Source organism: Vanacampus margaritifer, chromosome 7, assembly GCF_051991255.1.
Source record: "Vanacampus margaritifer isolate UIUO_Vmar chromosome 7, RoL_Vmar_1.0, whole genome shotgun sequence".
Lineage (NCBI taxonomy): Eukaryota > Metazoa > Chordata > Actinopteri > Syngnathiformes > Syngnathidae > Vanacampus > Vanacampus margaritifer.
The window spans coordinates 7,199,553-7,213,896 of record NC_135438.1 but is presented as its reverse complement, the minus strand read 5'-3'; the positions used below and the strand labels follow the sequence as shown (position 1 = coordinate 7,213,896).

Here is a 14,344-nt window from a genome sequence, read left to right as displayed (position 1 = left end):
AAGGAAGAAGAAAATGAACAAACAATGCGACACTGGCTTCTAATTGAAGTAAGCCACTTTAAAACTAAAACGAAATGCTATTGTAGTTAAGCGGACAATTTTGTCGTCCTCGTTTGCTGCGGGAGGCAACACGCACTCCGCTCACCTTCATTTCTGAACACAGCCTATAATCAGCAGCTCGTTCTTCAACTGTTTACTTTCCTTGGACTTTGTGACGCACTAGGCTCCATTTTCTCGGGCACCCTGAATAACCCAACGGCACATTTGAACAACACTCTGAGTCTCCAAACAGGCTGAGAGAAGCAGCCTATTCCCGAACGTACCCACGATGAAAATAGACATTTTTAGACTTAGAAGGTAGAAAAATAGCAAGAAGACAGGCCAAATAGCAAAGTAAAACTGCAGTACCGTAGATGAGGTTTTGCTCACGAATGTAAAACCGCGATAGAGTGAAGCCGCAATAACTGTACAGCAAAGTAGTGAAGGGATGACTGTACTGTATATTTAAAAAGAGACACCAAGATAAGTGACTTGACAGTGACTCACTAACCCCCCCCCCCCCAGGTTAGTAACTTTACAAGTCACTTTGTGCCCAGCGGGACACTAAACAACAGATGTTTCTGTTAACTTTTTACACACGGACAAAGATGTCTGACAAGACCCAAAGACTTGCAACAAAATTAGCCACAATTTTCTCCCTCTCTGGCGGCCACAAAAAAGCAAAACAATGGTCAATGCTCTTTCACCCCCCCCCCCCCCCCCCCCAAAGGAAACTAGTCCATTTCGTTGACGTTCTTCCTTCTTCAGGATTTTGTGGAGATGAAACCATGTGGTCTCATCTCAACGCAACGCTGCACACTGACACAACAATGTCATCTCCAAAAAGACCCGTCGACAAAAACCTGAATGTTACGAGGGGATTGACAAAATGGATGGATGGCGGTTTTGGGGGGGGGGGTTGAAGGAGACCCTGAGAGGAGGATTGACAGGGAAGCAGAAGATGCATGGAAGGATAAAAGATGGATTAAGGATGTGCCTCAGATTGGCAGGAGCGCTGCGTGTGACGCCGGCGGTAAGCTTCGAGATGTGCGACTTTTATTTGTTGCAACAGCCTCGACGTTCCTCACGTCTCACCGGGAAAAAGCCTTCATCACAAACGTACTTATCCGGTGTGTGTGTGTGTGTGTGTGTGTGTGTGTGTGTGTGTGTGTGTGTGTGTATGTGTGTGTGTGTGTGAATGTAAAGCCCCTTACATGTGATAATGACAGCTGTAATGTCTGCTCTCGACTCAGCTCTCACTTGCATGTTTGTGTATCTGACGCACTTGAAAAGCTTGTTGTGTTAAAGCGGCAACCTATCAGGGAGGGATAATCTTTAATGTGTGTGATGAATGTTCTGTGACAGATGCGGTAGAAATCTTCAATTATCACACTTTAATACCTTTTTCATACACACATACAAAAAAAAAAACACACACATATACACAGATTGACTGAACGTATCAGTAGCCTGGACCTTGGCAGTGAGCCACAGGCTGCTTCACCGCGTCTAAGATTACGCCTGTTCAGACCACGTCTAAAAATTGGCACAGCTAGGCTAACCTAATTAATTAAATTAAATTGAGCTATTTCTGTATTTAACACATACATAAGGCACACCGTATTATTGGGCGCAGGCATGGTAAAACTTATGCTAGCTTAAAACATGCTTTCACGCTAATGCATACGCTAGCATGCATGTTTTTAAAAAGGCAGCAGAGCAAAACTCGGTTGTACTTTATTGAAGTATTTAACAATGGAAACGGTGAGTTCGGTTGCACTTGAAGTATTTAACAATCAGTAGTCCTCAACCAGGTTTACATTTCCTGTATATAAGCAACGTGTCGGCGGAAATGCTCCCACGCAATGTCAGTCTTACTGAAGTCGCACACAACATTCATTAATATTAGGCGCGGCATCGGTTTTTGTGAAAATGTAAGACTTTGACGTGCGCCTTATGGTCGGGAAAATACGATACGTGGACATGCATGGTGGACGTCAGACATATTTCATTCATTAATATATCAACTGTGGACATCAAACCCTCTGAACCATTGTATTATATTTTTTAATCGTCCCAACGGGTGGCACAGCTAACGGGGGAACACATGAACGTGCCCACTTCACAACACGGACATGTTTTTGCTATGTCGGGACTCGAGCTTAGCTAGCTGTTTATCATGCTAGAGCTACTAACGGACAACAAAAGTAATAAATCTGACACATTGTTTTTTACATGGAATATCTCTCATAATTTTGACACACGCTTAGTGTTCGCCGTGATCTTCATTTCGCCGCCTCGCATGTCGTTCCCCTTTTGATGGCTGCGTATCTTCCTCCCCATCAGGCACACAATGACATCATTAAATGGAGACGGCGCAGGAGGTCGACGCCATCCACTGCCTGTCCATCATCATCAACGCCCTCCAGGAAAGACGTGTTTATCTGCGGCTGATGGACAGGTACAGTTTGTGTGTATGTGCGTGTGTGTACTCAATGAAATATGTCTTTTAAAGGTTTTTACACACCTGGAAGAGACAAACAAATTACCAGAACGTGCTAATACTTTCAGTATTTGGCAAGCTAGTTGTTGATTCAGGTTTATCTTGCTATTTAGCTTTCGCTAGCTGGCAGTAATGCTGTTGTGTTTTAAAAATGGACTCTTCTTGTTTGGTGTTACTTAAAATTTATTATTATTGGTTTATTGGTAAGAACCACTTGTTCATAGAGTTTTCATACTTGGCCTACACATAGGCGCTAATTAGCATCACCCTTAGTTAGCCTGATAAGTTTGATTGAATGGTGGCAAACAGCAGAAAGGTTAAACATTAGTAGCATAATGCTGAACAGCTTTATCGTACATTTAGGGCATCTTTTTAATTAGCAGCTAACAGCTTTTAGATCAATTATGACTCATTATCTTGTATAATTTCTTTTTTTTGTGATGATTAGCATCCTTAGCGATTAATTAAACACTGTTTTTAACATGTTTGATTCATCCATATTCATTAGTGTCACATTTATTAACCCAGCCAACATATGAGCATGTTTTTTTTTGTCAAATGCAAACTTAAAAAGGTTGCTTTTTACGTTATTATAATTTTTATCGGTTAGATGAGCTGCCTTGTTTTAATGGAGCAATATGTGACAAATACTGTAGCATTAATAGTCTTCATCTTTACAGTGAGTAAAACATTTTTGACCTGTGATTTGTTCTTGTTTTTAATTTGTTCCCATAGGCAAAAATAGAAATTGAACTATGTAATTAGACTGGGTCAAAATGCAATCATCATCCTTTATTAACTTATCAAGTAATTTTCAGCATTTAACATTTTAACATGCGGAACTGTCATTTAAACAAGATCTCCATGGATCTTTAAATATTTCTGAATTGGATTTTTTGTTTTTTAAATTAAGGCCTAAATTAGCATGCCTTAAAATATTTGCTTAAGTCGATGTTTAATTGAAAATGACACACACCAATTAGGCTTATATTAAGTATTGAGACTTCATTCCTCTGCCCAGATTTAAGAAACTTTGTGTCGGATGCTACAAAACAGAACAGAACAAGCCTGGGACGCCTCAATGTTTTCCAGTATGTTTCATTTTTGTATCTGTGAACTGTGACTTGCCAAAAAGCTTCAATAGAATAAGCTGACCTTGACGTAGAGCAGAAAGTGGCACAAACAATCGCGGTTCGAGCTATTCATTTCTATAATTGAATTATCATTTTCGTCAGGACACTATGATTTTTTTTAAACTATTTTTAGCGATATGTTATTGGCGGAAAACAAGGAAGTGATGAGAAGGAATTTCTTTTTTGCTGCTTACCACCCCGTGTAGTATGTACTGTATGCAGTACAAATACATTGAAGGCCAATGACATGGGCTGTGTCAAGTGTGAATTTTAGCATATGCTAAGAGCCGCTAACAATGGCACCGTGGGCCACAAATAGACCCCGGGCCGTAGTTTGGACACCACTGGGCCAGCGGTTTAGCTAGTGAACGGACAACCAAAAGTACATTCTAATTTTTTTACTCCAACGTTAACAGTTACTAAAGTACTGTAGAACGCGAGCGAGAGTGGCGCCCCCAAGTGGACAAAAATAATACTTGCCCCTCACATGTATATATTTTTGTTATTATATGCATGAAACCGCTGAGAACATAATGTAAACATAGCCATCAAGTTTTCACTTGACTTATTTCTACCATTTGTCAAATGTAACCAGGCTCCTATTGTTGCTATCCGTGACGATTGACGGTGAATGAGGCTTTTGTCACCGTGAGATGGAGTTCTCTGGTGCGCGTCCGTTCCCGCTCATGTGTTTGCGCTGTTCCTCGTGTTTTTACAGTGTGTATGTGTTACGCCTGGACGGCCGTCACAGGCTCATGCACTCCCTGTCATCCATGATGGTGCGTACAGTATGTTTACACACGGACCGCAAGTGTGTGTGTGTGTGTGTGTGTGTGTGTGCGCGCGCTCATCACGAGCCTGCAGTCTGGAGCCGTGCCCCGGGCCGACACTCAAGCGGTGGGGTGGCCCGGCGTCCCACAGGGCCCGTGGCACCGAGCCTGACCCGGAGAATGTTCCAGATCTCTGAAGAAGCTCCATCCGTTTGTGAGTGCACTGTGTGTGTTAGTGTGTGTGTGTGTGTGTGTCACTGATTAGCAGACAAGAAGCTTAATGATGTTCCCAGAGCAGATACTCAGCTGAGGAAGAGGAGGAGGAAGACTCGCTATGGGCTTTAATACGTTTAGGAATAGAAGAATAAGTTTGTTATTGGTTTCATTTTCAGTAACTCTGTCCTTTTTACGCTTAGAAACGGGCTAACCCAAATGTTTCTGAAACCAGAATTTTGATCTTAACCCGAATATTGACCGAATGTAAACATAGTCAAAGTGGATATACTCGCAGGAAGTCGTTTTATTCTGTTGTATGAACGGCAACAGGTGGCGACACAAGTTTATTCTACCTGCTGCCGTTAAGTCGAGGAGCATTTATTGCGGATGGCGGAAGATTTTGAAACTTCTGTCGATAAACAGTATATATGCTGTCTGTTAAGATGGATGCTCTTTTCTTTAAGGGGAAGTCAACCTTAAACATTTCTTGACAATAATATGTTATATGTGACCTCACTTGTTTAAACATGACATTCCGATTAATATTACATTTGTGGAATAAGAGTTATGTAGCAAAATCCAGCCGTTTTTAATCCATCTAAGGGGGCGGCCATTTTGCCACTTGCTGTTGACTGAAGATGACATCACAGTTGCAACGACCAATTACAGCTGACCTAGGTTTTTTTTTTTAACTGAGCTGGGATTTGCTGTTGCCTGAGACCTGAGCAACTGTGATGTCATTTTCACGCGACAGCAAGTGGCAAAATGGCTGCCTTCTGATATTGTGAAAAGAAGATTGCTGCTTAACTCGTATTCCACTTAAGCAAAATTAACCAAAATACTGTATTTAGACCAGTGGGGCTGCATAGAACATATTACTGTAAAAAATATATGTATATTTTGGGTTGACTTTCCTTTAATATTTGATTCCAATAAAATGTGTTGTAATTGTAATTGCAAGATAATATCTCTACTTGGTATCAACAAGTGCTGAAAAGTAAGCACTAGTAGTGCTCGAGGTGCATCCCTAATATCAACCACCTGATATGACATCAGATAATATCTTGATCAAAGTGCACATGTAAACATAGCGAGTGCCTTTCACTCTTTATGTTCAAATCCTCCTGGGCACTATAATCCACATGCGCTCGACTCTGTGTGCGCATGTTGACATATTTGTGCGCTTTGTATCGGCGGCTACATTGGTTGATGGCGCTTGTGTTTGTGCGCCGTTGCCTCGCAGGGTCCCACGGTGGCTGTTCCCCGCGCTCCAGACGCCTGCTCGGGCGATAGCATTGTCTGCGTGTCCAAAGACCTGCCGGCTGCCCTATTCCGCCACGTCTTTATCATGCTAATACAGCCAGAGACGGAAGCAGGGAGGCGGGAGAGGGGAACGATAGCTCCGCAAATAGAGGAGAGGTAATCTTTCCCCTCCTCTCTCTCTCTCTCTCTCTCTCTCCCTCTCTTTTCGTCGGCCTTCCTTTCTTTCGCCCTCCCCGCTCCTCCTCCTTCGCTGCCTTTCTTCTCGTGCCCGCACCCTCTTCATCTGCCGCTTCCTTATCTCCCCCTCACTTCTTTGATAATCCCTCTGAACATTGTCTTCATAATTACACACAACAATGATTCCCATCCTTGCTGGAGAAATGCGCACGGAAAATATTTCATATTTCGCAGAGAGAATTAATAACTTGGGCCTGTGGTTTTTATCCCTCCACGTGTGTGTGTGTGTGTTGTTTTAACACGACTGTTACATTATGCATGCTGACAGCCCGTCCTGTTCCCTTTAAAAGCCCATCTTGTTTCCCCATTATATCTGCTTTCCCAGTTAATAGAGCTCTTTGTGTGCCACTTCCCTTCATGCAGCCGCTGCTACAACACAAAAGGTCAACGGCGCTACCACCTGACAAGCCGCCGCGGGCGCCACGGACCACTTGCTCGCCAAGGTGACGGCGGCCGCACAGGTGACCTGAATATATCAGGACAAGGTTCGTTATGGAAATGAGACCTGTGCGGTTTACCTTCCACCAAAGGTGGGAACAAACAAATGAGAAATTCTTCGTTACTGTACTCATTTGTAACAGATTGATCAGATTATCTATACTTGACTTGAGATTTTATTTTCTGATTTGAACAGAGATACAGTGCGGCCTAGAGATTGAATTGAAAGTTACTTTAGAGTGCAGCTCAGACTGAATCGACTTGAATAGTTAGTTACTCAATGTACTTTTGCCAAAAAACACATCGTACTCCCTTAAATGAAACATCCAATTTGATCAAAATAGTAAATTGAGTGCACTTATAGAGAGCTTTTTACAAAGCCATATTCACTTTTTTTTTTTTACATCCCATTCAAACGTATTGGAGTGTAGCCTACTTTTCCACAAACAGCACAATTCCCACTGAGAAAACAGTGTATTCAAGTCAGGCTTGTTTAGCGAGTGGCAATGTAAGATGGCCGCCGCGTAAACAAGTACTTTCTGTACTAGGCCAACGCTGCATTCGATGAACCTGGAAATATGCACGGGAACGCCCCTTTGAACTCGGAAAACCTTGTAGAGACAAAGACCATGAATGGCAAAACATAATACACACAATTATAAATACATTTGTCTATTTCTTTATTATTTCATTAATTTAGTTATTTAAAAAAAAGTAACTTTATGTAACCCAACAGGATTTCAACTGACTTTGTTAACCAAAACAGCAAACAGTTTATCCCAATCAGCCATCTTTGTTGTCTACATTCGCTTCGAACGCTTTGAGGTCAGAACTGGGAGATTCAAAGTTCGATATGTCTAAATTCCCACCTTTCTCGAATGCAGCATTATTCAGGATTTTGCGCATGTTTACATGGCCTTTCAAAACCCTGAAATTGTCAATATTTGGGTTTTGAAAGGGTTACTGACTGCATGTAAAAGTAAGGGGCGGGATTGGTAAGTTAAATGTGAAATGAGATTCAATGTCACAATTTAAAGGGCTACTTGACTCATTGAGCCATTTTCAGATGTAAAAAGTAAGTATTTTGTCCAGAATTAGTTTGATAACGTCATTATTTTTCATGTTTAATTAATACCTTTAAAAACACAGTTTTCTATTTGATGTCGACTGAAAATGACATCACCTGTGCTGAGGAAGTAGGTAACGACCAATCACGGCTCACCTGTGTTCTGGGTTTGGTCAGCAAACTGAGCACAGGTGATGTCATCTTCAGTCGACAGCAAGTAGCAAAATTCGTTTTTAAAGGTATTAATTGTTTATGAAAAATAATGAAGTTATCACATTAATTATAGACAAAATATATACTTACTGTTGAAAATGGCTCAATGAGTCAAGTATCCCTTTAAGTAAGTTTAAAATAACTTAAAACTCCAGGAGCCCGTGCTTTACCCTGGGCTAACAACAGAACAAAGGATGTTTTTTCCTCCTTACATTTTAATTCTGTCCTGTCAATTAAAGGCTAGAAAGCTAAATCAATCAATCAATCAATCAATAAAGTTTTTGTTGAAAAAAATCCATCTACATGCTACTAGCTATGGAGGACCAAAATTCTAAATAAATAAATTTGTATTTAATTTTTGAGTTATATTTTTTTATATCCATTTATATTTTTACCTTTAGTCATTTATGTATTTATTTAGTCATTTATTTATTTAGAATTTTGGCATTCCATAATTAGCCACATCCTAGCTAGCGTCTAAGCTAGTTCGTCTTGCGGTCACGGCCTCCATGTTTGCAAACTCCCTTTTTCGTTTGTTGCTAGCACGGCCTTAGCTAGCTTACGCCTCACTGTTAGCCGGCTAATGACGGCAGAGAGAGACGAGTGTTTTGATTGGGTATCAAGTACTTACATACTTACATAACCACATGCTTCATTTTTATATTATGTTTTTCCCCACTGACTTTGAAACACTCATCATGTCCCTCTAGCTGTTGCTCATCAGTGCTCTCACTCTTCTTTTTTTTTCTCTCTCGCTTTAAGGAGTCATTTTTCTATGTCCGAGCAAGAACGTTATTGATTTCCAAGCACTAAGATGTTGGAGGTAATTGAAACAAATAGTCACATTAGTACATGTCTCCTGTCAGACTTCTACTTTTCACAGCATTTCCGTAGCTTCTTCACGCTTTTCAGGGTTCACTCTATTTGTCAAAGCAAAATCACTTTTGACTTGAAGAAACATATCAGAGGTTACTGAGGTTACTTCATTTTTATAAATGACACATTTTAAGTTTTTGAGGATTATCAATGGAAAAAGTCCTTTCAAGCAATTCTTAACTCAAAGGTTTGATTACATATAATGTTTGATTTTTGAACCAGCAACAGATTTTAAGTACCTGAGGGTTTTTCCCCCCCACTGTCACAATTGAGCAGATATTTGATGCATTATCGAGTTTTAAGTTTCACTTTCGAGTCAAGCAAGAACACTATTGATTCGAGCATGTCTGAGCCAAAACGTCAAATCGTCACATTTTCCACCGACCTTCTGCAAACTTTCAAAGCAAGATTTCTATTGACTTTAAAGGGTGTTTAAAAAACCTTTTCAAGGAATCTGCAGCCATCATTTTTTTTTATTCTTCATATTCAACCTGCAAACTTAGACTGATGGATTATTTTCCTGAATGACTACTGCCATTTGTATATAATCTCGATTTGTAATTGAGGAACATTTACCACCAGGAGCATTTACAACTAACAATCCTTACTGTATCGCTCTCTTTTCGAACCCTTTCAAGCATCCATATCTGTTTTCCTTTTAATACCACGCGCAGACTTACGAACCCGTAATTGCTTTCGAACATCCCAAATAAATCAGATCTGCTAATGTGCCGTTTTTCTGTTCAGCATCCAAATGAATAAAACATGAAATTATTTTATTTGATGCCATCAATTCCTTATTAAATACAGCCATACCCACCATCGCCTACTTTCTGAGCCATAATTCCTTAGCGGTAAGGCATTCTTTGGACACTTTCTCTTTTTACAAATGACTTGCAAGCAGTTGGGGCGTGTGTGCATTTGAATACATTTGCATCTGATCTATCATGTGTTACGACGCCTCCGTCGTCTCTTCATTATACACAATAGCCACGTGAAATAATATCCTCCTCTGCTGCCATCTTGTCTGCTCATTCTCTTCCCCCTTGTTTTTTTTTTTTCCTTCTTCTTTTTGACCTCCTCCGCATCCCTCATGCGAGTGTGGACCTTTGCCGCTGATCCATGGTCGCTAATGGGCCTCACCGCCGCTGGGAACACCCACACACTGGGAGCATGTTTGTTTCAAAACATACAAATGAAAACGGAAAGAACAGTATTTGTGTAGCACGCTCACATACTTATGTCTTGTATGTGTGAGTGTGTGTGTTTTGTATGTGAGCGTATGTGTGTGTGTGGATCATTTCACGGTGCGGATTAAAGAGGGTCAGGTATGATATCTTGTTTCCTGTGACCCGCTCATCGCATGGTTTCCCACACTCATCACTTCACTTTATCACATCCTTCTTGCTGACAGTGTTAGCCTGGACCCCAAACACACACGCACACACACACACACACGCCACCGAGCTGCACTGTAAATCCACATTATCTCCAGATACCTGTGTATGTGTGTCTAAATGTCCGCCTGTGTGTGTAACGTTATATTCCTGTCATAGCAAACACTCCAGACTGTATTTGTTTGTGTGTGCGTGCGCGCGCGCGTGTTTCTTTCCTGTAAGTTATTGCAGGTTATGATAACAACAGCTTCTCCTGTCAACAGCCCGTAATGTCAAATTTACAGGGTTGCCCCCGGTAACCAGCGGGACTTGCCTGGCTGAGTGGTTCGAGCCGGAGACGATCTATCACACAGACGCGCGCACACACTCTCTGACAAAGAACAAAGCTAAATAAGTAATTATGAACTATTTAAAAAAAAAACAATATGGATTAAAAAGGGTCAGGCACAACTTTTTGGGCTGTTCGTTTAACCCAAAAAGTGAACCCAAAAAGTTGGGTTAAATAAATAAGAAGGTGTAAAACAACCTAAAAGTGGCTTATTTTGCACCCAATTTTTTGGGTTTGGGTTGTGGGTTGTTCATTTTGACCCAAGAGTTTTGTACAATCCAACCCAATTTTTTGGGGCCCATTCTCAGTTAGAGGTTGTGGGTTCGAATCCGGGCTCCAACCTTTCTGTGAGGAGTTTGCATGTTCTCCCTATGCTTCTGTGGGTTTTCTATGGTTTCCTCGCGCCTTCTAAAAACATGTTTGTCTTTATGTGCCTGCCTCTCTAATGTAGACATATGTTCATAGATGGACTATAAAAAAAAAATAGAAAAAAAATAAAATAATAATTATAAATATATATATATATATATATATATATATATTAATGTAATTGTGATTAATTAGCAAATGCATTTTAACTAACCCTTTTTGGGAAAATTACTAAAATAAAAAATACATGTTTCACAATAAAATTATTAATTGTATTTTCCCAATTATTTAATTATAATCAATTACCCAACTTTCTATTAATTTGAAAATGTTAATGTGTATGTAACATTTGTTAAAAAAAAAAAAAAAATATATATATATATATATATATATATATATATATATATTATAGTTTACCATAAATTATTTAATGAAGTAAATGAATAAAAACGTAAATAAAACATTAATAAATAAAAATGAATTTTAAGCAACCTTAAATGAATGCAGCGAATTTTACTGGAGCTTTGATTATGTAAACACTCAGTGGGCCGGAATAAAGAAGGATGCTGTATGTGGCCCTTTGGCAGGTACTCTCTGCAGGTGAGTAAATAAATCAGCCTGCCACTATTTGGAAAATATACAAAAATATTCTCATAATTAAAAAACTATCATAATGAAAAGGCTTAAGTTTATTTAGAGTAGCCTACTTATTTATCAAGTCACAAGTCTGATGATTGAGTTTAGCAAGAAACAATAAAATCAACGTTGGACCGCAACCATAAATTTGGGTAAAAAAAATAAAGAAAAAACTAAAAACTGTTTGTTGGCAGAATATATGAATATATTATAATATATAATGAGTGCATGCATAAAAGTTGTAAAAGTTCGCAACAAGATGAAGAAAACGAAAAAAAAACTCTTCCTTAAAGTGATCAAAGCTGCACTCAAACATTTTTAAACGTCCTCGCTGGCACTGAAGCGAAACCTTGGGGACGTATCGGTCAGCGCGATCGTGCGCCGCGTTCACACTGCCAGTGTTTTTACTTCTTATCACGCCTTTTCTCATTCTTGATCTCATCTTGATAAACCTGTTTAATTCTTATCATAATAGACTATTTCATGCACCGATGCCTCTTCACTCCCGCACGGCGGCGACGGGGTACAATTGGTTTGTTATGCTCCTATTCTTCGTCTTGCCTCGCCGCCGAGCGCGCACAATTTTATTGCCTTCTCTTTTGTTCTTTTATCCAACAGAACTGTCGGCCCACTTCTGTCTCGTTGGTTGTCTCTTCAAACATTCGTACACGCTACGCTAAAAGGGAACATTTGTTCCAGCTTACTCCATTTTAAACTTGTGTGTAACTAGTTGCGAATACAAGTTTGTGACTTTCACGAATAACAGCCATGATAGGACAAGGAATTACATCAACTTAAAGTGGAAGTCAACCTTCAACATTTTTTGACAATAAAATGTTATATGTGACCTCACAAGTCTAAACATTAATATTAGATTTATGGAATATGACTTACGAAGCAAAATCCAGCCAGTTTTTATCCATATCAGAAGGCGGCCATTTTGCCACTTGCTGTCGACTGAAGATGACATCACAGTTGCTCAGGGCTCAGGCAATGACCAATAACAGCTCAAGTGTTTTCTGAAGCTGAGCTGTGATTGGTTGTTACCTGAGACCTGAGCAACTGTAGTCAGGTTTCCATCCAATTGTTTTGAATTTTTTTAAGCAAATTTACTTAAAATGCGCAAAACTACGCAAACAAAATGTTCTTTTTTTGTGAATATTGAGACGGGACTCCGCCGCTGTAGGTGGCGGTATACACCATAGAGATGTGATCCACCAGTAATTTAAAAGAAGAAGAAGAAAACCAGGAAGCGACTGCGCCCTGCGATGACAACATACCTTACTTTATCGTCCAACATTGCTTTTGGACTACAAACATACGTGTGATGTAATATCCGGTCAAAACGTGCAACGTGTATCCGGTCTTGCCAGCTGTTATTGTTCTTTCCATAGCCAAAATTCGCATTTTCATTTTTTCGATACGCTTCAAAATCCACCCCCTCTAAACATAAAAACTTTTCTTGCAAACTTTGGGCCCTTTTTTGAATTTCTAGCGTTTCCATTCAGTTTTATTTTTACATTTCTTGAAAATTCCAATAAAAATGGGTGGGTCGAAACCCAACTTGTGATGTCATTTTCACTCGACAACAAATGGCAAAATGGCCGCATTCTGATATTGATAAAAACTGCTGGATTTAGCTGCTTAACTCATATTCCACTAACACAATATTGACCAAAATACCGTATTTAGACATATTATTGTCAAGAATTTTTTTTTTTGGGGGGGGGGGGGGGGACGTCCCCTTTAATGTCAAAATGAACAAGACCCATGTGATTTCTGGCAACCAATCATCCTGCAGCATCCCGAGGAGACAAAAAATAGTAATTATGAGAGTTTGACGTTATACTACTTGATACATATTCTAAAAATAATGAAGTGTGTTGCAAATATAGCTCCATTATTCCCAAATAAAAGTATTTAAAAAAATAGTAGCTAAAGCCAGTCTTTTTTTTTTTTTTTTTTTTTACATTTGCAAATAAATCATGAATTTAATTGAATAGAAACTCTAAAGAAATATTGGCAATAAAAAATATACAATACCGTTGTCAAAATGTTAGGATTTCAATAAAAATACGACATGGTTTGTGGTAAGCTTTCAAAAACATGCTCCCGTGTGCGATGTTACATGAGCACATGCGTGTGCAGGGCTCTTCGTGTGTGCGTGCGCTTCGAGAAGACGGTTACATGTCATGATGTGTCATGTTAGTCACTGCCCCTCCGACAGCTCATGTCAATAGGCTGCTGATACAGCTGTCATCATGTCGTGGTGTGAATGAGCTTGGCTCGACTGTGCACGTCTGTATGTTTGTACTTTCACTGCGGTGTGTAGTGTGTGTAGTGTGTGTGCATAGTCCCAGACGGAAGCCCAGAGGACAGATGGCGGGTTCAGACGCAGACTGACACAGCGTAACCAAGTGATTACACACTCAATGACTCCCCCTGAAGAGAGCGAAAGGGAGAAAGGGAGGGGGAGGGGCCGAGAGGAGGTGGGAGAGACGCTGGGACATTTTAATGGGAAGACGGAAAGTGGGGAGAGATTTTTTACCCGATCGATTATTGGAAAGTGTGGGATATTGATTGAGAAAGTGCAAGGTGTTAGTTAAGATATGGCGAGGAGGTAGTGAAGTAAACATGACAAGCGTAAAGAGAGGGAAAAGGTCATATAGAGGAACGCGTGGATTACATGATGGACAATTAGAGACGAAGTATAAGGCCAGGAAAGAAGTGAAATTGAGTGGCGCTTTTTTTTTTTTGTTCAGGAATCTCAAAACATGCATGTTAGCTTAACTGAAGACTGTCATTTGTCCATAGTTGGAAATGTGAGTGTGAGATGGGGTTGACCTCGGATTGGTCGCAA

At 40.0% G+C, this 14,344-nt stretch overlaps 1 protein-coding gene across 1 annotated transcript in view; it reads left to right on the top strand.

Moving 5' to 3' along the window:
- Positions 1–14,344, top strand: part of LOC144054774 (uncharacterized) — an 82,556-nt gene that overhangs the window by 33,033 nt on the left and 35,179 nt on the right. The window contains exons 11-13 of the mRNA XM_077570052.1: positions 2,386–2,500; positions 5,905–6,080; positions 6,525–6,646. Of these exons, the coding sequence (XP_077426178.1) occupies positions 2,393–2,500; positions 5,905–6,080; positions 6,525–6,646 (406 nt within the window). The 5' untranslated portion in view covers positions 2,386–2,392. The remainder of the gene's footprint in view (positions 1–2,385; positions 2,501–5,904; positions 6,081–6,524; positions 6,647–14,344) is intronic.